The sequence below is a fragment of the Pristis pectinata genome, chromosome 16 (assembly GCF_009764475.1).
Source record: "Pristis pectinata isolate sPriPec2 chromosome 16, sPriPec2.1.pri, whole genome shotgun sequence".
NCBI lineage: Eukaryota > Metazoa > Chordata > Chondrichthyes > Rhinopristiformes > Pristidae > Pristis > Pristis pectinata.
In genome coordinates, this window is record NC_067420.1 from 45,353,200 (window position 1) to 45,376,086 (window position 22,887).

Consider the following 22,887-nt stretch of genomic DNA (forward strand, 5'->3'; position numbering starts at 1 on the left):
TATAGCTGCAGCATTACCTCTCGGCTCCTAAATTCAATTCCACGATCGATGAAGGACAATACACCGGATGCCTTCTTCACCACAGAGTCAACCTGTGCAGCTGCTTTGAGCGTCCTATGGACTTGGACCTCAAGATTCTCTGATCCTCCACACTGCCAAGAGTCCTACCATTAATACTATATTTTGCCATCATATTTGACCTACTAAAATGAACCACTTCACACTTATCTGGGTTGAACCACATCTGCCATTTCTCAGCCCAGTTTTGTATCCTATCTATGTCCCGGTGTGACTTGACAGCCCTCCACACTATCCACAACACCTCCAACCTTTGTGTCATCAGCAAACTTACTAACCCATCCCTCCACTTCCTCATCCAGATCATTTATAAAAATCACAAAGAGTAAGGGTCCCAGAACAGATCCCTGAGGCACACCACCGGTCACCGACTTCCATGCAGAATATGACCTGTCAACAACCACTCTTTGCCTTCTGTGGGCCAGCCAGTTCTGGATCCACAAAGCAATGTCCCCTTGGATCCCATGCCTCCTTACTTCCTCAATAAGCCCAAGAAATTATGTAACTCACAAGAAGGATAGTCAGGGGTAATTAGACTGTAAAAGTCATACTTCTGAATGGACACTGATTTACCATATACCAACACCTTAATTTTCAAACTTTACTTGTTTTTAAACCATTCATGATTTCCCCCCATCACTAATGTCCCCCTGGCCTTTAACCCTCCGAGCTATCTCTCCTGAATTCAGCCATCAGAATCATCCACAAATAGACTTATTCCACCACTGGCAACCAAGCCTTCAGCTGGTGAGGGCAAGGCTCTGCTCCAATCCCACATGGCCCTCCACATAAGCAGCCTCTGACCACACCCACGCCCAGCTATCTGCTATTACAATGCTGTCACTTGATGTGCTACATAAACATAAGTAACTTTTAATGACTGCTTCTCCAACACTGTGACAGGCACAGTCACTTATCCCAGGACACTGCCCACACAAACTCTGGGCGAATCCCGTCCACTGACTCACCATGCACATGTGACTGCTGAAAGCTTTTCCCAGGAGCAAAATGGAAATTCCCAGCAACCTGATCAACAGAAGGAAGAAGATAGAAAGGTGTAAAACAGAAAGCAGTGGACATCTAACCAGACCCACCCCAATCACCAGACCCAGTAACCAACTAACCAGATCCACCCCCAATCACCAGACCCAGTAACTAACTAACCAGACCCACCCATCACCAGACCCAGTAACAATGACTAACCGGACCCACCCATCACCAGACCCAGTAACCAATGACTAAACTGACACACCCCCAATCACCAGACACAGTAACCAATCACTAACCAGACCCACCCCCATCACCAGACCCAGTAACCAACTACCCAGACCCACCCATCACCAAACCCAGTAACCAACGACTAACCAGACTCACCCCATCACCAAACCCAGTAACTAACCAGACCCACCCCATCACCAAACCCAGTAACCAACAACTAACCAGACCCACCCCAGTCACCAGACCCAGTAACCAACTAACAAGACCCACCCCATCACCAAACCCAGTAACCAACAACTAACCAGACCCACCCCAGTCACCAGACCCAGTAACCAACTAACCAGACCCACCCCATCACCAGACCCAGTAACCAGTGACTAACCAGACTTGCTCCCTAATCACCATTTTCAGTAACCAATGGTTAATCAGATTCACACCCCAATTATCATACCCATAACTAATCCCTAACTAGACCCACGACAGAGTAACAGCCCTGTAACGATACCTAACCACACACACATACCACATCATCGTTACTGGAGCAATGACTCATGTGGGTCTGGTTAGGCGTCCATTACTACAGACAATAACCCATCAGATCTACACCCAATCACTGCCAAACACAAGGTCTGTAACTGATCCACAAAACAACAAATTTCACATTATACAAGACAGTGATAATAAACCTGATTCTGATTCCGAGGGTTGTGTCTGATCAGTGACACAGCACCCAACATCTATCCATAGACTCACCTTATTGACCTCCAGAAATCCATAGACCTGGCAGCCCTCGTTCTTCTGCTCCTGCAGCTTCTGTGTGAATCCTTCCCTCATGCACTGCTCAATTGTGTCTGCATTCTTGAATGCCCAGCCCTTCCGTCTGTAGGCCTCCCGCACATCGGCACACGTGTTACAGCACCTGCACAAACCAATCAGCACACGCTACAGCTCTTCACGGACCAATCAGCACACACTACAGCTCTTCATGGACCAATCAGCAAGTCCTACAACATCTCCATCGACATGCCAGGGCACAGCATACAGAGAAGGAAAACCTTACAGAGAACATTGGTTCAGCCCCAGCTGGAGAACTGTAGCCAGTTCCAGGCCACACCAGGGAGGACAGTCAACAGCTGGGAGGCAGTCCAGTCACACAGTCATATGACAGAGGAACAAGCCATTCAGCCCAACTCATCCTCGGTGACCAGTAGACACTCTTCCGTATTAATCCCATCGCTGAGCACTTAGTCCAGAGCCTTCTATGCCTTCTAGACATTTCTTAAATACTGTCAGTGACCCAGCTTCAACCACTGTCCCAGGCAGTGCTTTCCAGGTACTCACCACTCCCTGGGTGAAGAAGGTGCCCCTTAGATCCCCTCTAAATCTCTCTCCCCTTACACTAAATCTAGGTCCCCTAGTGCTATCTACCTCTGACATGGGGAGATTTCCTGCAGTCTACCTATATCCCTCAGATATGTCCCCTCTTAACCCCTCCGCTCCAGGGAGAACAGACCCATTCCTCTCCGGCCTCTTCTCATAACAGAACTGCTCCATCCCAGGCACCGCCCTGGTGAATCTCCTCTGCGCTATCACATCCTTCCTGCACGCAGTGCTCCAGCTGGGGTCTGACCAAGGTTTTAAGAGGTTGGGCACAAGCTCCCTACTTCGGTGGTCACTGGCCCAACCAGAGAAGGACAGTACCCCATATGCTTTCCTAACTTTGTCTACCTGTGCTGCCAGTTTCAAGGATCTATGGACGTTCTCCAAAGTCCCTCTGTTCCTCAGTGCTCCCTAAGACCTTACCATCCATGGTGTATGTCCTAGCCTCATTAGCACTCCCAAGATGCATCATCTCACATTTATCTGGATTGAACTTCATCTGCTATTTTCAGCTGGTTTCACCAACACGTCAACATCACCCTGTAGTCCAAGACTACCTTCCACATTATCAATTCCGCCAATCTTCGTGTCATCCGCGAACTTACTGATCATGCCTCCCATATCCGAGTCATTCACGTACTGTTCAAACGGCAAGAATCGCAGCACTGATCCTTGTGGGACACCACTAGTCATAGACATCTAATCACAAAAACAACCGTCTACCGTCACCCTCTCTCCTGTTTGAAGCCAATTTTGATTTGATTTCAGAATTTGCCCTGGATCCCACGGGCCCTAACCTTTTGAACCAGTCTCCCACTGGCAACCTTAAGGTTGTAATCTCTGCATTTCTTCAGATGCCACGTACTACTAGGAATAGGAGGAGAGGTCAGATGAATGCGTGGCTGACAAGAGGAAGAGATGGTGCAAGAATGAGTGCTTTAGATTTGTGAATCACTGGGATCATTTCTTGGGGAAGACAAGACCTGTACAACTGGAACAGGCGCAACATACTTGTTGGGGGTTTGCTTGTGCTGTTGGGGAGGATTTAAATTAACAGCAGGGGAATGGGATGGAGTAGGAGTACAGCAGGGGGAGAGGAACAGCCAGGTGTGGAAGGAAAACGGTCAGTCTGGTGAGCAGAGCAAAGACTGGATGGGGCACGTGGGTGGGACACAAGGCTGGACCATCTATTTCAATGCAAGGAAGGCAGATGAACTGAGTGTTGAGTTGCATGTGGAAAAATGAATCTTGCTGTCACAAAGACATGGCTGAAAGAAGGGATGGACTGGCCACCCAACGTTGCAGGGTACAGAACCTTCAGGCTCGACAGAGGGGCTGTAGAAGTGGAGGTGGCATTGCAATGGTAATTAAGGAACCATTGCAGTGAGAGGGGGATATGGTCACATGGGTGGAACTAAGAAACAAAAGGGAGGCATTTTAAAGGCCTCCAAACAGTCAGTGGAGATAGAGGAGCAGAGATGCAGGTAAAGCAGAGAGAGGCAAGAACAGTTGGGGATTTCAATTCCCCCAATATTAACTGAAATCACCTTAGTGTGAGAGGATTAGAGGGAGTGGAATTATTAAAGTGTGTCAAGGAGAGCTTTTGAACCCGTATGTGGGTAAACTTACTTGAAAAGGAGCAGCACTGAAGCAAATCTTTGGGAATGTAGCTGGGCAAGTGGTAGGAGGGTCAGTGGGAAAACATAAGACATAGGAGCAGAATTAGGCCATTCAGCCCATCAAGTCTGCATCCTACCAACCACTGAAGTCAGGCTAACCGGCCCATAATTTCCTGTCTTTTGCCTCCCTCCCTCCTTAAAGAGTGGAGCGACATTTGCGATTTTCCAGTCCTCTGGAACCATTCCTGCCTCTAGTGATCCTTGAAAGATCACCACTAATGCCTCCACAATCTCTTCAGCTGCCTCTTTCAGGACCCTGGGGTGTAGTCCATCCGGTCCAGGTGACTTATCCACCTTCAGACCTTCCAGCTTTCCAAGCACCTTCTTAGTAATAGTGATTACCCTCACTTCTATCCCCTGACTCTCTCATTTCTGGCATGTTGCTGGTGTTTTCCACAGTGAAGACTGACGCAAAATACTTATTCAGTTCATCTGCCATTTCTTTGTTCCCTATTACTACCTCTCCAGCATTATTTTCCAGCTGTCCGATGTCCACTCTTGCCTCTTTTACTCTTTATATATCTGAAAAAACTTTTGGTAACCTCTGTTATATTATTGGCAGCTTACCTTCATATTTCATCCTTCCTCCCCTTATTGCTTTTTCAGTTGCCTTCTGTTGGTTTTAAAAGCTTCCCAATCCTCCAGCTTCCCGCTATTTTTTGCAATATTGTTTGCCCTCTCTTTTGCTTTTATGCTGTCTTTGACTTCCCTTGTCAGCCACGGTTGCCTCATCCTCCCTTTAGAATGCTTCTTCTTTGGGATGAACTGATTCTGCATCTTCTGAATTACTCCCAGAAACTCCTGCCATTGCTGCTCTACCGTCATCCCTGCTAGGGTTCCCTTCCAGTCAACTTTGGCCAGCTCCTCTCTCATGCCTCTGTAATTACCTTTACTCAACTGTAATACCGATACATCCAATTTTGGATTCTCCCTCTCAAACTGCAGGGTGAATTCTATCATATTATGGTCACTACCTTCTAAGGGTTCCTTTACCTTCAGCTCCCTAATCAAATCTGGTTCATTGCACAACACCAAATCCAGAATTGCCTTTTCCCTGGTGGGCTCGATCACAAGCTGCTCTAAAAAGCAATTTTGTAGACATTCTACAAATTCCTTCTCTTGGGATCCAGAGAATCTCCAACATTTTGGAGACAGTGACCATAACTCTGAAGTTTGAAGCTTGTTAAGGAGATTGACAAGGATGGACCAGAAATTAAAGCCCTAGATTTGGGGGTGGGGGGTGGGGTGGGGAGAAGGGCAATTTCAATACGATAGGACAGGATGTGGCAAAGTTGGGCGAGGAGCAGCCACCTGCATGCAAGCTGACAAAGAAAGAAAGGCAACATGGCAGGAATGGGGAAGTAAAACCAGCAGAGGTCCTATTGGTATATAGAATATATGTGTCTATGTGTGTCTGAACTCCATTAGTTGGGCAAAGAGGGCACGTGAAACAGCATAGACAAGATGAAGGAAGATCCCCAAGCATCTTCTAAGTACAAACAGGATAAGAGCAGGGCTCATTAGGCACCAAAATGGTGATCTGTATGTGAAGTCAGAGGAAGCAATTAAATGAATACTTCTCATCTGAACGGAGAAGGAATTTTAGTTGGAGAATTTAGGGGGTATGGGGGCGGGGAGGGGGTGTCAGAGGGTGGAAAATAATGAATCTAGAACAAATTATGATTGAAATGGAGGGGATATTAGCTATCTTAGCTAACAAAATGTATGGACGATGGCAGTGCAGTTGATGTGGTCTATATTGCCCGCAGTAAACCCTCTGACAAGGTCCCACGTTGGAAACTAGTCCAAAAGGTGACAGCCCAGGGGATTCAGGGCAAGTTGGCAAACTGAATCCAAAATTGGCTTGGTAGTAGGAGACAGAGGGGGATGGTAGAGGGGTGATTTTGTGATTGGAAGCCTGTGACCAGTGGTGTAGCATGGGGTTGGTTCTGAGACCCTCACTGTCTGTTATACAGATCACTGATCTGGATATGAATGTCAGTACGATTAGTACATCTGCAGATGATGTGAAAATTGATGGTTTTGTTGATGGCGAGGAGGATAGTTTTAGGGTACAGGATGACACGGATGAGTTGCTAAGAGCAGTGGAGATCCTGATGCATTTTGGGAGGACCAATTAGGCTGGAACACACACCATGAACGGTAGGACTGTCGGAAGGACTGAGGAACAGAGCAACCTCAGTGCACACATCCAAAGATATCTGAAGGCAGAAGCACAAGCAGACAGGGTGGTTGAGAAGGCATACGGGAAAGTTACTCCCTTTAACCAGAGTGCAGAATACACAACCAGAGGGGTTACAGTACAACAAAAAACACTGGTCTGCCCACAGTCCGACCAACTGCAATGCACTTGGTTGCTGGCTATAGATAACTCTGCTGTGTGGAAAGGTTTCCTGCTAAGTATGCCCCTCATCATTGTGCGTACTGTCATGCTCTCAGAACCTACCCTGTCAGTCCCCTCAGAACCTTAAACCCCAGAGAGATCGCCTGTCCCTCTCAGGCTCAAGCTGTTCATTCTTTCCCCCTTAGTCAACGCCTTCATCCCAGGCAACAACCCAGTAAACCTTCAGAGTGCTTCACAGTGCATCCTTCCCTAGATACCGAGGCCAAAGCTGTACAGCAGGTACACTCTGTAGAAAGACTCCCCAACTTCTTAAACTGCAGCCCCTCTGAATCAGAGCCAACACTCCAACTGCTTGCTATATCTACATGCAGACTGTGCTTCCTATAAAGCGACTCCCAGAGCTCTCCATCCAGCAACTCTCTGCCGTCTCTATTTAAATAATATTCTGCTGTTCTGTTTTTGCCTCCGTGGATACCACACATTTCTCCACTGCCCAGCACCCACACACTTCACTGATCTGCAGACCCTGCATCCTCCTCACAACATCCTGCCCCACCTACTTTTGTATTGTCAGCAGATCTCTGCAACTTGTCACCTGTAGAAATAACAGTGTAATCCAACACCAGAAGGCTATGGACCAAGCGTTGGTAAATGGGATCAGTACTTGATGGTCAGCATGGACATGGTGGGCCAAAGGGCCTGTCTGAATGACTGTCCTTGACCAACATCAGAAGTGGCAGAATGTAATGGCACTTAAGTCAGTTGTAACTCCTTCCCAGCCCAGGGACAACGTAGCCTCCTGTAGCCCAAGGACCCACCTGACCCCAGCTTCAAGAGGCGGATGTAAGACCCCAGCCCTATCCCGGACTGTCGCACTCACTTCATGTCTTCAGACTCTGCCCCATAACAGCTCTCGCACCGGCCTGGGTCCAGCTTTGTCGTATTGAATGCCTCCTCCTGCTTCCCCAACTCTGAAACAGACAGGAAAACCACAGACCACAGGATGAACGTGGGGAGAAAACAAAAAAAGATAAAAGGAGACAATATGTGGAACAAAGAAAGAACAAGAGGGGCGGAGAGTGAACGTAACGGTGTGAGCCACAACAGGTAGAACAGAAACGTCCCATGAATCGTGGAGACAGGGAGGAGAGAAGGTGTGGAACAAGCTCAGGAGGAGGGAGAGAGAGACACAGATACAGAGGCAGCACACCGCCATAAAATTACCTCCCCAGACTAGCCCGCCACATTTAATGGGATTAAACCTCAAGCACTGGAATATGAACAGAAATTGAACAATAAAACTGAGGAGAATGCTAGCCCCCAACCCCAGTGACTCAGCAGGAAGTCCACAGACAGAAAACCCAATCAAATACTTGCCCCGAGCTTCAGAAGTGATTTTAAATTGTTCCTTATACTAGGGAAATGCCCAGTGAGTTACTGGCTCCAGGAGGAGGTAAGAGTGGAGGCACTGAGAGACAGAAGAGACCGGACAAGACCTGTGACACCGGCACCTCAGGGAATACCCATGGACTCAAATGCAGCTGATGGGCTAAGGGAGCAACTGGGACATTGTCCACTCCTCTTGTACGTCATTAGAAAGGATCTCAGAACCAGTTCACACCACCTCATGCCTCAGACAGTGTAAAGAGTTTTAGTCTGAAGCCCGAGATACATTCAGGTTAACAACTTGGGGTAAGGATATATCAGAAAGTAAATATTTTCCAGCCTGCTTCCTTGGAACTCTGTCTAACCAGTTCACCAATGAGTAGCTGGACAATGCAACCCAGTTTAGAAGCCAACAATCTGTGGGCAGTGCCAGCGCCTGTTCTTACCGTGTCTCTCCACCTCGGAAGTGACTATATTGCCCACCAGGTCCAGTCTTTTTTTGAACAGGTTGTGTTCCACATCGAGCTGCTGCTCCCCAGCCACATCCATCGCATCAATACTGAGATCTGACAGTGCAGACACAGAACACACCATGAGCAACAGATCTGTCATTTGCAATGTAGCTGGGATAAAGTATCTGCCAGGCCAAAGAATGAGTTGAGAGGACAATGAAATATAAAGCAAGCGCTTTAGGGAAGTAACTGCAGCCTGAGTCTGAGGCTGCGGAAGGCACAGGTGATAGCACTGGGATGTTGGAACAGCCACACACAGTGTGTGGAGAAAGTCCAGCGCTTGGGGCAGGTCAGGTGAAAAGGAGAAATTAAAGGCTTGTCAAACGAGAAGCCAACGGAGGTCAGAGGTTGGAAGGAGGGGGGAGATACAGGGAGAGACAGACAAAACATTGAATCTTTACTCACAGGCACAGGGCATGTGTGGAAAAAACAGTATCAATGTTGATTTTTAGCTTTTCCCCTCGTGACGTGTCAACGTAGAGTTCAGGATGCACCTGGAAAGGGAAAAGCAAGATCATTTGTCAATCAGCAAGTTCCATCCACAAGGAAAAGCCAGATACTTAGGAAGCAGGAATTCTCTTTCCCATTTATTGTGAATAAATCTATATTTGGGAAAGGCAAAATCTGCAGGTAGCAGCTTTCTCCAAGCAGGTCTGAAAACAGTTACAGAAGCAGAAAATAAAAAACCTGCAGATTCTGGAAATCTGAAACAACAGAAAACGCTGGAAACACTCAGCAGGTCAGGCAGCACCTATGGGGAAAGAGAACGTTAACATTTCAGATCTGGGACACTTTGTTACATCAGTTCTGATAGAAAGTTTTTAAACCTGAAACATTAGATACTCTTTCTACAGATGCCGTCTGATCTGCTGAACAAACAAGGGACCCAGGTTCCACTTTGATGGTTCAAACTAGAACTGAAACCAATGTTTGTTGCAGTCTCCAGTACAGTGCTGGAGGGGAAAAAACCTGTCACCCTCAGGAGGCAGCAGTCTTAACAGGTATAAGTGCCTCACTCAACCCAATGCAACACTCTCACCAAAACCACCAGTAAATAATAACTCCAGAATAGCATCCTCACATAACATAAAAAGAATGAGTAAACTACATGTGGCAAAAAGTGAGGCAAGAAGCCAGTGCAGGGGCTACTGGGTGGTACTCACCTCCTTTGTGAGGTAGTACTGAAGCTCAGAGAAAAACAGGAGCAGCATGATCAGGCTGCTGATCACAGTGACTGCAGAGGAGAGAGACGGTCAGTGACACAGACACAGCCTTCCACCACACACCCCTACCCTCCACCTTGTCCAATCTCTCCCTACTTCCTTCCTGCAATTCCACTCCTCGCACTCTCTTCCCTCCATCCTCCCTTGTCCTTATCCTGTCCTCCCCCTCCACCACCCTCCTCCCTCACTAACCCCCTCTTCTCTCCCTCCCCTTCTCCATCACTCTTGCCTTCCCTCACTCCACCTCGCTCTCTCACCTCTCCTTCCCTCACTGACCACAATCAGTGAGGATAGGCAGCAACACCTCCAGCATGATTATTCTCAACACTGGTGCCTCACAAGGCTGCGTCCTCAGCCCTCTACTCTACTCCCTATACACTCACGACTGTGTGACCAGATTCTGCTCTAACTCCATCTACAAGTTTGCAGATGATACCACCGTTGCAGGCCGTATCTCAAACAGCGATGAGTCAGAGTACAGGAAGGAGATAGAGAGCTTAGTGGAATGGTGTCATGACAACAGCCTTTCCCTCAATGTCAACAAAAGAGCTGGTCATTGACTTCATGAATGGGGGCGGTGTACATGCACCTGTCTACATCAATGGTGCTGAGGTCGAAGGGGTCGAGAGCTTCAAGTTCCTAGGAGTGAACATCACCAATAGCCTGTCCTGGACAAACCACGTAGATGCCATGGCCAAGAAAGCTCACCAGCGCCTCTACCTCCTCAGGAGGCTAAAGAAATTTGGCATTTCCCCTTTCACACTCACCAACTTTTACTGATGCACCATAGAAAGCATCCTACCTGGATGCATCACAGCTTGGTACGGCCAGAGAAACTGCAGAGAGTTATGGACACAGCTCAGCACGTTACGGAAACCAGTCTCCCCACCATGGACTCTGTCTTTACCTCTCGCTGCCTCAGTAAAGCAGCCAGCATAATCAAAGACCCCACCCACCCCATTCTCTCTTCTCCCCGCTCCCATCAAGCAGAAGATACAAAAGCCTGAAAGCACGTACCACCAGGCTCAAGGACAGCTTCTACCCTGTTGTTATAAAACTATTGAACGGTTCCCTCATATGATAAGATGGGACTCTTGACCTCACAATCTACCTCGTTATGACCTTGCACCTCAGTGTCTGCCTGCACTGCACTTTCTCCGTAGCTGTGACACTTCATTCTGCATTCTGTTATTGTTTTCCCTTGTACTACCTCAATGCACTGTGTAATGAACTGACTTGTGTGGACCATATGCAAGACTAGATCTTCACTGTACCTCAGTGACAATAATAAACCAATTTACCTTCTCTCGCCACTCCCCCCACCCCCTCCCCTCTCACCCCACCCCTCCCCTCTCTCCCTCTCCCCCCACCCCTCCCCTCCCCTCACCCCCCACCCTCTCACCCCCCTCCCCCCACCCCCTCCCCTCTCACCCCCCTCCCCCCACCCCCTCCCCTCTCACCCCCCTCCCCTCTCACCCCCCTCCCCCTCCCCTCCCCTCTCACCCCCCTCCCCCCACCCCCTCCCCTCTCCCCAACCCCTCCCCTCTCACCCCCCTCCCCACCCCCTCCCCTCTCACCCCCCTCCCCACCCCCTCCCCTCTCACCCCCACCCCTCCCAGCCCCCTCTCACCACCTCTCCTCCACCCCCTCCCCCTCCCCTCTCTCCCCCTCTCACCCCCTCCCCTCTCACCCCTCTCCTCTCACCCCCTCCCCTCTCCCCCCTCCCCTCCCCCTCCCCTCTCTCCCCCCACCCCCTCCCCTCTCCCCCCTCCCCTCCCCCTCCCCTCTCTCCCCCCACCCCCTCCCCTCTCCCCCCTCCCCTCCCCCTCCCCTCTCTCCCCCCACCCCCTCCCCTCTCCCCCCTCCCCTCCCCCTCCCCTCTCTCCCCCCACCCCCCTCCCCTCTCCCCCCTCCCCTCCCCTCTCCCCCCTCCCCACCCCCTCCCCTCTCTCCCCCACCCCCTCCCCTCTCCCCCCCTCCCCTCTCACCCCTCCCCTCTCACCCCTCTCACCCCCTCCCCTCTCACCCCTCTCCTCTCACCCCCTCCCCTCTCACCCCTCTCCTCTCACCCCTCTCCTCTCACCCCCTCCCCTCTCACCCCCTCCCCTCTCACCCCTCTCCTCTCACCCCCTCCCCTCTCACCCCTCTCCTCTCACCCCCTCTCCCCCCCTCCCCTCTCACCCCTCTCCCCCCCTCCCCTCTCACCCCTCCCCTCTCACCCCTCTCCCCTCCTCCCCTCTCACCCCTCTCCCCTCTCTCCTCTCACCCCCTCCCCTCTCACCCCCTCCCCTCTCACCCCTCTCCCCCTCCCCTCTCACCCCCTCCCCTCTCACCCCTCTCCTCTCACCCCTCTCCCTCCCTCCCCTCTCACCCCTCTCCCTCCCTCCCCTCTCACCCCTCTCCCTCCCTCCCCTCTCACCCCTCTCCCTCCCTCCCCTCTCACCCCTCTCCCTCCCTCCCCTCTCACCCCTCTTACCCCCTCCCCTCTCACCCCTCTCCTCTCACCCCCTCTCCTCTCACCCCTCTCCTCTCACCCCCTCCCCTCTCACCCCTCTCCTCTCACCCCCTCCCCTCTCACCCCTCTCCTCTCACCCCCTCCCCTCTCACCCCTCTCCTCTCACCCCCTCTCCTCTCACCCCCCTCCCCTCTCACCCCTCTCCCCCCCTCCCCTCTCACCCCTCTCCCTCCCTCCCCTCTCACCCCTCTCCCTCCCTCCCCTCTCACCCCTCTCCCTCCCTCCCCTCTCACCCCTCTCACCCCCTCCCCTCTCACCCCTCTCCTCTCACCCCCTCCCCTCTCACCCCTCTCCTCTCACCCCCTCCCCTCTCACCCCTCTCCTCTCACCCCCTCCCCTCTCACCCCTCTCCTCTCACCCCCTCCCCTCTCACCCCTCTCCTCTCACCCCCTCTCCCCCCTCCCCTCTCACCCCCCCTCCCCTCTCACCCCTCTCCCCCCCTCCCCTCTCACCCCTCTCCCCCCCTCCCCTCTCACCCCTCTCCCCCCTCCCCTCTCACCCCTCTCCCCTCTCACCCCTCTCCCCTCTCACCCCTCTCCTCTCACCCCCTCCCCTCTCACCCCTCTCCCCCTCCCCTCTCACCCCCTCCCCTCTCACCCCTCTCCTCTCACCCCTCTCCCTCCCTCCCCTCACCCCTCTCCCTCCCTCCCCTCACCCCTCTCCCTCCCTCCCCTCTCACCCCTCTCCCTCCCTCCCCTCTCACCCCTCTCCCTCCCTCCCCTCTCACCCCTCTCCCTCCCTCCCCTCTCACCCCTCTCCCCCTCCCCTCTCACCCCCTCCCCTCTCACCCCTCTCCTCTCACCCCTCTCCCTCCCTCCCCTCACCCCTCTCCCTCCCTCCCCTCACCCCTCTCCCTCCCTCCCCTCACCCCTCCTCCCTCCCTCCCCTCTCACCCCTCTCCCTCCCTCCCCTCTCACCCCTCTCCCTCCCTCCCCTCTCACCCCTCTCCCTCCCTCCCCTCTCACCCCTCTCACCCCCTCCCCTCTCACCCCTCTCCCCCTCCCCTCTCACCCCTCTCCCTCCCCTCACCCAGGGCCCCCCCGCAGGTTTTCACGCGGAAATCCTCCAGAGTTTTCGGGTAGGCGTCAAACCGGCGCAGCCGGCTCAGGACCTCCATCCTGGGGCTGGGGCTGGGGCTGGAGCCGAGGCCGAGGCCAGGGCCAGGCCGCACCGGAAACACAGGTGACACATCCGGGAACACAGCGCCCGCCCCCGCTCCCTATTGGGCGAAGACTGGCCGCAGATCACAGTGCGCACGCGCGGCGGTGAGGTTGTCATGGGCGGGGCCGTGTGTGTGTGACGTAAAAGGGCGGGGCGTGGCCGGTGGGCGGGGCCGCCCCTGTTCCTGTCACTCACGGCCCGTCTCCCGGACGGTCCCGGCGCGGCCGGGGCTGTTCTCCGGCCGTCCCACGCCCGGTGTCCCCGGCCCGGCCCGGCCGCCCACCCACCTCCCCGACTCCCTTGTGGTGGACGAGCGCCCGGCGGGGGCGGGGGCGGGGGAGCGCCGGGGGGGAAGGGAGGGAGGGAGGGAGGGAGGGAGGGAGGGAAGGGAGGGAGGGAGGGAGGGAAGGGAGGGGGGGAAGGGAGGGAGGGAGGGAGGGAGGGAGGGGGGGAAGGGAGGGAGGGGGGGAAGGGGGGAAGGGAGGGAGGGAGGGGGGGAAGGGAGGGAGGGAGGGGGGGAAGGGAGGGAGGGAGAGGGGGAAGGGCGGGAGGGAGAGGGGGGAAGGGAGGGAGGGAGAGGGGGGAAGGGGGGAAGGGAGGGAGGGAGGGGGGAGGGAGGGGAGGGAGAGAGGGAGGGGGGGGAGGGAGGGGGGGGAGGGAGGGAGGGAGGGGGGGAAGGGAGGGAGGGGAGGGAGGGGAGGGGAGGGAGGGAGGGAGGGGGGGGGAGGGGGGGAGGGGGGGGAGGGGGGAAGGGGGGGGGAAGGGGGAGGGAGGGGGGGAGGGAGAGGGAGGGGGGGGGGAGGGGGAGAGGGGGGGGGGGAGGGGGAGAGGGGGAGGGAGGGAGGGAGGGGGAGGGAGGGAGGGAGGGGGAGGGAGGGAGGGGGAGGGAGGGGGGGAGGGGGGGAGGGGGGGAGGGAGGGGGGGGAGGGGGGAAGGGAGGAGGGAGGGGGGAAGGGAGGGAGGGAGGGGGGAAGGGAGGGAGGGAGGGGGGGAAGGGAGGGAGGGAGCGCCGGCGGGGGGGGGGGGGGAGGGCGGAGGGAGCGCCGGCGTCTGGACCGTGTGATACGTTTGCAGAGATGCACCCGCCCGCTCGCTGCCTTTGTGCTCGGTATCGGGTCTGCTGGTTTGAGACCCGCTGCAGAGCCTGAACGTTTAACGTCCACCGTCAGAGGTTAAAACCTGACGCTTCAAACATTAGAGTCAGAGTCAGTTCCCCAGGGTGGGAATGTCAAACACCGGAGGACGTGCTTTAAAGGTTAGAGGGGAAATTTAAAGGCGACGTGAGGGGCAAGTTTTTTTACACAGAGAGTGGTGGGTGCCTGGAATGGGTTACCAGCGGTAGCAGTGGAAGCAGGCAGTTTGGTGGAGTGTAAGAGACTTTTAGATCGACACATGAATATGGAGGGATGTGGATGATACACAGGAGGGGGACATTTAGTATAAATTGGCATCAAGATCTACACAACATTGTGGGCCGAATGGCCTGTCCCGTGCTGTACTGTTCTATGTTCCACTACATGCTGCACAGCCTTACTCAAGCCCACCCCACCAATGTCTTTTGAGGGAAGGTCAGACATCATAAATATTTGTCTAACAATAAAACTCCAGCTGCTGCAGGAAATACCCAGGGTTTTGGTCATGGCCCAGAGACTGCTCAGCTGGCACCTTTAATTGAGAGCACCAGCTAACCAATTTCATTGCTACATCACCATCCTCAGTATTTGGGAGCAAGTTTGAGGAGCAGGGAGCAAAGGCAGGCAGCAACCAAAAAAAAACAGGTCTACAGCATAGCATTTATTAAACATCTCAGGCCATTAAATATTTACACAATGTTGTGGACAGTAATGATTGAACAAAGGGAATCTTTCATCTCCCAGCTGGACCAGACTCACATCACATAATCAAAGCACCCTGAAGATGAACTTAAAATGACAAACGGATTCCAACTGCTCCCTGCACCTTCCTCAGAGACCAACTCCACTGGGATCAGCACTTTGATCCTGCAGGACTGGGCAAGGTTCTGTGGTGGTACTTCAAAAAGCCTCAGCAAAACAAGGCATTCTCTTTACCCTATCACCAGAGCCACTCATTAGTGGTGTCCAGATTTATTAAGTAGGGGTCCAGAACTCTTATCATCAATTGAGATCCAACTACTGCCCAAAGCTAGAGGTTACTGCCAGGTTATATTTGGTAATTCATGTAGTCAAGGACAACATTCACCATCACTGAGGCTGCTGTCGTTCCAAGTTTATTTCAAAACCCCTTTTAAAAATACTGAACACAGGTCAGGGTCATGCAACATTCAGGCTGGCAAGTTATTGTCTGTGGATCATCCACTTAGTCAGTAACCAACCCGTCCTCTCAGGAGCTAGACAATACAACCCCTAACAGTGCCATGCTCTGGTAATGGCCCAACTGATTGCCCATTTATTTTAAACCGTTCATATTATTTTGTTTCTACCCACCCACCCACCCCCGAAACTAAGTCCAGACCACATCCGTATTGACTGAGAATGTAAAGATCAGGTGCCACTGGAGTCAAAGTATCCCTGGTTCCAGGAGTTATTGAGGTTTGTAGGCGATCTTTCTGCTCTTTAAAACAGACCATCGATGCTTCTTCATGTAGTAGAGCAGTGGGAACAGCAGAGACGAGAACATCAGCACCTGCAAAAGAAGCACAGATCAACATCTGGCTCGTCACATCCAGGCTGCTTCAAACGGGCTGTTAGTCACATATCCAGTGTCACTTCACCAGTATTTAGTTGACCATAATGCTCTTTGGGACATGCCAAGGTTGTGAGAGGTGCTATATAAATCCAAGTGTTGATTTTTTTTCTTCCCCATTCCCCCCTCTCTCTCTCCCCCATTATCCAATCACTTCCAGCTTTCCAGGATCTCTGTTCCTTCTTTTCTGGCTCCTTGTGCTGACTTCCAGCCTCGCTGTCCACTGCCTGAGTCTGAAGCTCCAAGATTCCCCTCCTTTCCCACTACATTTCCCACCCTAACTCTCAAACGATCCTTTAAATCCTGCCTCTTCGAGCGAGCATTCAACCACCTGTCCTGATACTTTCCCAAGACTTGGAGACACATTTTGCTTTAATAATGCTCAAATTGTTTACCTTAGAAGTGTTGGAACATTAGTGGAACTATATAAATGTCTATTGTTGTAGAACCACAGCAGAGGTACAGCACTGAACCCCTCCATCAGCAACCTTTATCTGCCTTGCTGGAGTTGAACTTTCTCATCCCAGACTCCTTTGGAAGCTGGACTTCCAAGACCACAAATTTCTTCCTTGGAAACCTTGGGGAGAGGCTTCAACACTGGCTCGACACCTTAAAATTCACTGTAACACAAAGCCCTCACCAAGCTGGTAATAACTGGCAGAATCAGGTGAAGACCTGAGTTCAGGCCCACAACTCCATTACAGGAGTCCAGCAGGTGACGAGGATGTGGACTGTGGTACTAACCCTTGGGGAAGGACGGGCCATCCTTACCGGATCTGGGACCGTACACAAGTCAACCTCTCTCCAATCTGTCCGAGCATTAACCTCCTGATGAAGCAAAGCTTCAGTTTTTTTTTCAGGGTGTGAGCATCAGAAGGTGGTGGTGAGCCCCATTCGTGACCCACTGCAGTTCTTCTGGTGAGGGTGCTGTTGGAGAGGGAGCTCCAAGGCTCAGACCCAGTGACGATGAAGGAATGGTGATTATATTTCCAGGTCAGGGTGGTATGTGATGTGGAGGGGAACCTGCAGGTGATGGTGTTCCATCTGCCTCCTGCCCTCATCTTTCTTGATGGAGGGTTTGGGAGGTACTGTCTGAGTAGCCTGGCTGAGAAACTGCAGTGAATTCAGTAATGGTACACAGTGCAGGTGCTGATGAATGTTTAGGTGGTGCATGGGCTGCTGTGTCTTGGAAGGTGTTGAGCTCTTGACTTGCTGGAGCTGCACTCATCCAGACCTGAGAGCATTTCATCACACTCCTGACATGGACGATGGAAAGACTTTGGGGAGTCATGTGCTGCAGGATACCCAGCCTTTGCCCTGCTCAAGTTGAATTTCTGGTCCATGGTGACCCTTGGGATGTTGCTGAATGGGTTGGGGTAGAAGGAAGTTGGAGAGGATAACACCATTCAAGTTCGAGGATCACTGGTTTGACCCTCTTGACCTCACAATCTACCTTGTTATGACCTTGCACCTTATTGTCTGCCTGCACTGCACTTCCTCTGTAGCTGTGAACTTTACTCTGTATTCTGTTATTGTTTTTACCCTGTACTACCTCAATGCACTGTGTAATGAATTGATCTGTATGAATGGTATGCAAGACAGGTTTTTCCCCTGTACCTCGGTTCAAGTGACTAATAAACTGACACCAATATCTTTATTGGAGACAGTCATTACCTGACACCTGTGTGTTACTTGATACATCAGCCCATGCCTGAATATTGTTGAGCTTGCTATATGCAGGTATAGGCTGCTTCACTGGCTGAAGGATTGTGAATGGAATTGAACTTTATGCAATCAGCAAAGGTCCCCAATTCTGCCCTGTTGATAAAAGGTCACTGAAGCAGCTGACAATGTTTGGGCCAAGGACACTGCCCAGAGGAGCTCCTGCAGTGATGACTTAGGGCTGGGATAACTGACATCCTACCACCACAATCATCTTTTGTGCAATGTACAACTCCAGCCATTGGAACGTTTTCCCTCAATTCTCATGGTCTTCTCTGTCCATACTGTTCTGGTCACCCCACTGCCAGAGGGGGTGCACACAGGCCCCACACTGTCAGCACTGGAGAACCAGAACTATGATGAAGAATTAAATGAATATTTGTTTTGAGACCATCAGATTTAGCATGGCAGATAGAGTTTGAGGTGATACATTCTGGGAGTACTAACCAGGCTAGGGGATACACCATGAATGGTAAGGTCCTTGGGAGCATTGAGGAACAGAGGAAGTCAAAAGACACTGCAGATGTTGGAATGAAAACTGTTGGAGGGACTCAGCAGGTCGGGCAGCATCTGTGGAGGCAGAGGGATAGTTGACGTTTCAGGTCAAGACACAGAGTACATTCTGTGCCCTTGTCCTTTCAGTGCTTCTCCCAAGGGTTACTCAGCACGGAGGCACACTGATTCATCAGCTGAGGGAGGGCAGGAGGACTGCACTAATGCCATGAGCTTTCATGGGGTCTGGAACAAACGTTGAGCTGTCATACCTACTCCTCCCACCAGTATACCACGGTACCACCACTTCTGGTGGTCAGGATGTAGCCAACAATTGTGAAGAGTGGCACATTGTCTGTGAAGTTTGATTTATGATTATGACTACATCGAACTCGTTTGAATAATCTATGGAACACAAGTCCCTGGATGTTTGCGAGGACTTTAGCATGCGCGAATTATGTGCCAAGGAAGGTGCTGAGTGTCCATCTGCTTTTATCTCCCTGTTTTAGAGGTTATGGCATGGCTCAGAGGGCAGGAGGGGTTAACCACAGTGCTGCTTGTCTGGAGTCACAAACTGGCCAGTTTGGGTACGGATGGCAGATCCCCTTCCCTCAAGGACATTAGTGAACCAGATGGGTTTCCCTAACAAGCCGGTGGTTTTCTTGGTCACCTTCATTGTGACTTTTTAAATTTAAATCCCAGATTCTGAACCAAACGTAAATCCCACAGAGTTATGGTGGAATTTGAATTCGGGTCAGTCTAGGCCTCCACTTGCTGGCCCGGTAATTGAACTGGTGCACCAGACCATCACATGGTGACGAGTGCCAGCCTTGGCAACCAATCCCAGAGCCCACTGCCCCCGGGGCTGACCTTCAGGCCCATGCGCTTCCGTTGGTCGTGTTCTGGTTCAGAGCTCCAACGCAGGAAGGTGCAAAGACGTCCTTGGCGATCTGACTTCATTGTGGGCCGGAGTCCCTGGACATTGGGAGAAAGGACAGTAAGTGCCCAGGACGTGCTCAGCAAGGATCTCAATGTCACTGGCAGCATGAGCGTCAACAGCTGGGATCACAGCCACACCGTTTCAATACCGTGGACGTTCTGATCTCTGGCCCCGGATCTGGTCGGGAGGTGACGCAGTCAGGTCTGGCAGCAAGGTCCCACCCAGCTCCTCCCACACTGTGTTGTGACAGAGGCCAGGACCCAGAGCTGAAGCCTGTCCACCTCACACAGGCAATGCTTTCCTCCCTGACAGCAGACCTGTGAATGCATCAGGACCCCACACCACCCTCTGCTGCTACCAAGGACCATGGTCTGCACTGGCCAGCGACTTGGGACATGACTTACCGGCACGGCTCAGCCCCACTTCCAAACACCTGAACTATCAGGGAGCTGAGCATGGGGCCGTCAGCACTTTTTACAGGAATAAGCAGTCATTCAGCCCCTTGAGCTACTCCACCCTTCAGGAGATCAGGGGTGTAACCCTAACCATTGCCACACTGGCCCCATGTCCCTCAGTATCCTTTTTACCAACAACAATTATCGTTCTCAGACTGACACCATTAACTGTGTGAGGGTCAGCTGTGTGACAGTCCATCAGCCTTTCAGTGGAGTGTTCCTGAATCCGCATGGACTGACCAGACTGGGAGTCGGGTTATCCCCGGGATTCCTCACCAATGGGAAAAGTTTCTCTCATAAAAACTTGTCAAACTCTGTCAGGTCCTAAAACCACCACTGAAAATCTCCAGCCTGAGAAAACCTGCACTGCGTTCCTTCCAGGTATAACCCATCTGCTCCTGGCCGCAGTGCTCAGAACGCCAGTGTTTCAGCTGAGAGCGGACCCAGTGCTTTTTCACACTTAATGGGACACTGCTTTAAACCCCCCCAGGGCTCAGTCATGCAGCCCAGAGGAAGGGAGTGGGAAGCCCACTGAGATTCAGTTCCTTCAGATTACGGCACCCATCTCCTACCATCCTCAAATTCAACAGCTTCATCATAAATAGGAGGGGCCATTCCAATGGCCTGACCAGGAAAGTAGGGTTGTAGTACAGGCCTTCTCGGAGACTGATGCCGGCAGGAGGGTCGCCAGTAACCAGTGAGCAGGGTGAAGATGTAATCCTCACCGCCATGTCTACACAAACAGGTGAACACCGAGTCAGTATGTTTCACAAAAATTTCAACGCAAATTTTGTCAAGGACTTTCAACAGCAAAAGCTCTGCAGAGGATATTACCTCATGCTTTTTATTTTAGCTCCTCTGATTTTGAAATAAATTATAACATTGGTTGTACAGGTGACCCCCATGTTACTGGGGAAGGGGAGATTGTATCCATAAGAAAGACGGACCATATTGCAATTTCCCACAACGTGAAGCTGCATCAGCTGCATGCGTGTCAAGAACGCAAGTTGGAAAAAATACATTTTGTGCTGATTTCCTTTCTTTGTTCGTGTAAATTCTTTGTGACAGCGAATTTTATTCCAGATCTCAAATTTTTGGGTAGTGATTTATGGAAATTTGCCCTTAGAGAATTCACAATGTTGGGTGGGGGGGGGGTCACCTGTACACCTACCATTCCCACAGCCCCGCTCTCTCCCCACAGCCCTGTACCAACCCCACAGCCCACTCTCTCCCACAGCCCCTGCACCAACCCCACAGCCCACTCTCTCCCCACGGCCCTGTACCAATCCCACAGCCCACTCCTCCCCACGGCCCTGTACCAATCCCACAGTCCAGCTCTCTCCCCTTTGTCTGCTTCATTTATCAAAGCATAGCTGGGCAATCCTGGACTTCCCAGTACCACCCACAAACTCTAAAACAGATAGATTTTCATAAGGAGCCCTGGAGGGAAGGTGGAGGTCCCCCTCAGTAACCTCTGACTCCTAGGCCAACTACCAGATGTGCAGGGCCTGACAGGTAGGCTGATGCACCTGCCATTCGTTCGGAAACAGGGCTTTCCCACCACCGACTCCGCAGTACAGTCCCTGCACGAGCTCAGACCGTGACCACAAACGTTTGGGCAGACCAGCAAGTTATGTTGTCGAAGAGTGGGCCAATGTCAGCAATAGAAGCGTAACACATCCAGGCTGAGTCATCTGTTGAGGAACAGTGAACTGCAGCATCAGGGAGGGTGAAGGTACCTGGCATTTGCAATGTAACTGAGATCAGGAGGAAGTGCTCCATTATTCGCTGCTCTTGCTGCCTCTGAATTGGGGTATGGTCGCGGGAAGTAATCAGAGAGTTTGCCAGGGCGGGTGAACATCTCTCCATTCTCATCTGGTCCATCCAACACTTCAACCTAGGGATGGAGACACGACACACAAACAGTCAGACAGCTGTCCTGTGCGATTGCAGTCTTTCTGATTACAGCTATGCATGGGCTTAGCCAGTTATTACAGCTTGGTTCATTTAATGGCACTTTACTCAGCGAGAGTCAGAATGAATTCCATAGGCTATGTTTATAGTCAGACCTGTGGTGACCCTGAACCAACAGTGTCCTCGTCCTATGGCCCCAGCCTGGCCCCAAGTCCCACTGTTCCTGCAAACACCCATCATTCAGATATGATCAGTTCCCAGAACAACTCTCTACCGCCTCAGGTTGCTATTCCAAGCCCTGTGGTGTTTTCTAGTGCTACCCAGCTACTGTAGTGTAATGCACCACCTCGCCATTTAAAACGCACCACTTCATCGTTTAGGGGACTTACAAGCAATCAGCTTTCACTGTGGCGGGAAACTTTTGGACATTTTAACCCAGGGCAGATTAATTGACTAGGTATATATGCAGTGCCCCAGTGCCTGCAACACCTCTCTACTCCATCTCCTCTTCTGGCACGGTCCAACAGCAAGTTCTCCATTCAGACATCCTCACTGCTTCCTCTTCACCCCAAACATTTAGAAGTTAGCCAATTGTGTATATCGGGACTTGGCCAAACCCAAGTAATTTATTTAGGCGACATGAAACTGCCTCAAGTAATCCTGTGCTGTAGGGGACGCAGCAATGCTGTGCTTCACCAAGTTTGGTTAAGTCTCAACTTCACCCTTTCCCACATCATCCTCCAACTTGCCATCCTTGGAATAAGCTGTGCTCCAGCTCTCTGCCCAGGGGCAGCTTCCAATCAACTCTTCCCCAGAGACACATGAAAACAACCAATTAGCTCCTTTCCACCAGAAGTTCTAAAGTCACCAATTCCTGAAATGGGCCAAACCACACCTGCCGTTCTCTGGTATCCGACATGCAATGATAAATCTCCATCAAAGAAAGCCTTCCTAAAGTGTGATCAATAATCTGCAGCAAGTCTGAAAGAGAGAAATTGAAGCAGGTCTTCATGGCCCACATGTCACCAGGCAACATACAAGCAAACAACCTACAACAATCAGTATTCACCAAAGAGAGGGGCCTTGATGACTCTGAGAACAGTGTTGGTAAGGTTAATGTTCT

General features: G+C 52.0%; 2 protein-coding genes across 2 annotated transcripts in view; both read right to left on the reverse strand.

The window, feature by feature from the left end:
* Nucleotides 1–13,553, reverse strand: part of ergic3 (ERGIC and golgi 3) — a 32,482-nt gene extending 18,929 nt beyond the window's left edge. The window contains 8 exon segments of the mRNA XM_052031192.1: nt 1,047–1,104; nt 2,050–2,215; nt 7,601–7,691; nt 8,553–8,672; nt 9,024–9,051; nt 9,053–9,112; nt 9,782–9,852; nt 13,386–13,553. Coding sequence (XP_051887152.1) covers nt 1,047–1,104; nt 2,050–2,215; nt 7,601–7,691; nt 8,553–8,672; nt 9,024–9,051; nt 9,053–9,112; nt 9,782–9,852; nt 13,386–13,473 — 682 coding nt within the window. The 5' untranslated portion in view covers nt 13,474–13,553.
* Nucleotides 13,554–15,298: 1,745 nt separating this feature from the next.
* LOC127579061 (cytochrome c1, heme protein, mitochondrial) overlaps nt 15,299–22,887 on the reverse strand; it is a 90,421-nt gene continuing 82,832 nt past the window's right edge. Inside the window, 7 exon segments of the mRNA XM_052031691.1 lie at nt 15,299–16,181; nt 19,326–19,430; nt 20,412–20,494; nt 20,497–20,536; nt 20,538–20,583; nt 21,590–21,747; nt 22,660–22,745. Coding sequence (XP_051887651.1) covers nt 16,080–16,181; nt 19,326–19,430; nt 20,412–20,494; nt 20,497–20,536; nt 20,538–20,583; nt 21,590–21,747; nt 22,660–22,745 — 620 coding nt within the window. The 3' untranslated portion in view covers nt 15,299–16,079.